This window comes from Trematomus bernacchii, unplaced genomic scaffold (assembly GCF_902827165.1).
Source record: "Trematomus bernacchii unplaced genomic scaffold, fTreBer1.1, whole genome shotgun sequence".
Classification (NCBI taxonomy): Eukaryota; Metazoa; Chordata; class Actinopteri; order Perciformes; family Nototheniidae; genus Trematomus; species Trematomus bernacchii.
The window spans coordinates 7936565-7939064 of record NW_022987727.1 but is presented as its reverse complement, the minus strand read 5'-3'; the positions used below and the strand labels follow the sequence as shown (position 1 = coordinate 7939064).

At 39.0% G+C, this 2500-nt stretch overlaps 1 protein-coding gene across 1 annotated transcript in view; it reads left to right on the top strand.

Moving 5' to 3' along the window:
• LOC117494300 (prestin-like) overlaps nt 1–2500 on the top strand; it is a 13004-nt gene that overhangs the window by 4656 nt on the left and 5848 nt on the right. The window contains exons 8-12 of the mRNA XM_034145143.1: nt 1–78; nt 756–869; nt 1033–1110; nt 1360–1455; nt 1683–1789. The exon at nt 1–78 is cut by the window's left edge and continues 70 nt beyond it. Of these exons, the coding sequence (XP_034001034.1) occupies nt 1–78; nt 756–869; nt 1033–1110; nt 1360–1455; nt 1683–1789 (473 nt within the window). The remainder of the gene's footprint in view (nt 79–755; nt 870–1032; nt 1111–1359; nt 1456–1682; nt 1790–2500) is intronic.

Here is a 2500-nt window from a genome sequence, read left to right as displayed (position 1 = left end):
CTGGTCAGCTTCAGTTACCTCTCAGCCCTGGGTTCAGTGTTTGCCAACAAACACGGCTACCACATGGACTCCAGTCAGGTACATTCATGGCAGTCATTATTTGTTATCGGATGGTTATGTTAAATCACTCAATCAGTGAATCACTCCTGAGGCACTGGAGAAATAATGTGAGCTTACTATTGTTATTTATACTGGAATAATCCCTGTAGAAGTTCATCATTCTGTATTTACCTGTAGAAGTACCAGCTCAACAGTTATAACAATGATTTTTTACAACATTTATGAGCACTTCCTGCCATTGTGTGTTTTCCCACCTGTCCCTCCCTTGATTGTTGCCACCTGTGTCCTCTTACCTCTTGCGTATATATAGTCACTTTGTCCTGTTCCAGTTCGTCTTGTGTCATCAAGAGAGACAGCTTTTTCAATCCAAGAACCATTGTAGCTTTTTCTCCTTGTCAAGTTTATTTAGTTGTGTGGTTTTGATTTGCTCTTATTACATGTTGCCTCTGTGAGTGATTTGTTGTTGCTCCTTGAAGTACATGTAAAGACCTTTTTTAGATTTTTGAAACCTGGTTTGAGTCCTGCATTTGAGTTCCAGTGCCTGTGTCACGTTCCTAACAATTCGTAATTCAAAAGGAGGCTTGTTTTGACAGTAAATGCTCTACAGAGGCCTCGATCCACAGCGACATTTACATAGAGTATTTAGCAGATCGCTTACCGTCTTTTCAAATACCTGCCGTGTGTCTCTGTGTCAGGACCTGCTGGCTCTGGGTCTGTGTAACACCGTAGGAGCGATGTTCCAGTGCTTCGCTGTCAGCTGCTCCTTCTCTCGCAGCATGGTCCAGGATAGCATCGGTGTCAAAACGCAGGTCTTCTATTCTATTCCAAAAGACAATCAAAATCACAAACTCACTTTTGCTCTGAAATGAGTTCTCAAGAAGTTCTTTATATGTCTCTTTTACATATTATGTTCTTCAATGTTGTTTTTTTTCTCTATTTATTGTCTTTCTGTTCTTGTCATCCTGTGCTAAGATGGCTGGTTTGGTATCAGCTCTGTTGATTCTGACCATCCTGTTGAAGATCGGTCACCTCTTCGAGCAGCTGCCAAAGGTAACGTTCATATTGGATTACAAAGAGTATGTATCTTAATCACATATGTTGTTAAGCAAGTAACAAAAGGTGTGTGTTGACAGTTCTCCAGCCTGTATGGCTTCCCATAAACCACCATAGATGACAATGAAATAATGGAGCAAATCAGTGAAGATGTTTGAAAGAAATGTCAAGTCATGCTCCATCTGGAAGAGACTTAGCCTCAGGATGACTCATATTAGTTCAGTCACACACTGCTGTCTGTTCCAGGCAGTGCTGGCAGTGATCATCGTGGTGAACCTGAGGGGCATCCTGGCTCAGTTCAAAGATGTGTGTGTGCTCTGGAAGTCTGACAGATTAGACCTGGTGGGCTACACACACACACACACACACACACACACACACACACACACACACACACACACACACACACACACACACACACACACACACACACACACACACACACACACACACACACACACACACACACACACACACACACACACACTAACATCATTATCTAAACTCATAGCATAAATTCATTGCTACAAACACCACTGGTCCCCCCCCCCCTCTCCTCCTCTCTAAAGCTGGTGTGGGTCTTCACACTGATTTCCACACTGGTGTTTAACCTGGACCTGGGTCTGGCTGTGGCCGTGGTCTTCTCTCTGCTCACACTCATCTACAGGACTCAACAGTCAGTATCATTCAACAGCTCATTTCACATCAGTTACTGTTTCATTATTATCAGACGGTATGTTTATTGGTTGCCATTCCATTCAAATTTAAAGAAAATAAAAATAATATGTTTATGATATAAAGAAATATGGCTTTGACATAAAAGTCTACTCAAAAAAATAAACATGGAATTATAATATAAAATACCCTGAAATAAATAAATGTTGATTAATGAAATAGAAGTCCCTAAAATAGAAAATAAACATCCTTTTATAAAAAATATTATAAAACACTATTCTTTCTAAAAAATATTTTGTTTTGTTTTTTTGTTTTTTTTTGTTAGCATATTTAGTTACTATTTTATTATATATTTAATTTTGGACCTGCATACATTATCAGGGTGGGGCAGTGGTGGCCTTAAAGTTTAAAAAAGCCAGCTCGTAACTTAAAGGATCAAATTGGGTCAAAAAAGTAAAAAAACAGCTGTCCCCTTGAATAGATAAATAAAAATAATTTGATATCTATTTGATTATATAGGGGTTAAGACTGAGAGTCGTGTTCTAAATATACTGTATGTGCTAAAGCTTTATCGTGTAGATTTATTTATTCATTCATTTTACTAATTTCATATTTTCTCATGCATTTTAGAAGTTTTGTAATTTCTTTGCTCCTCTCCCTTGTCCCCCAGACAGACGTGCACCCTCATTAATAACCCCCTGTCTCTCTCGCT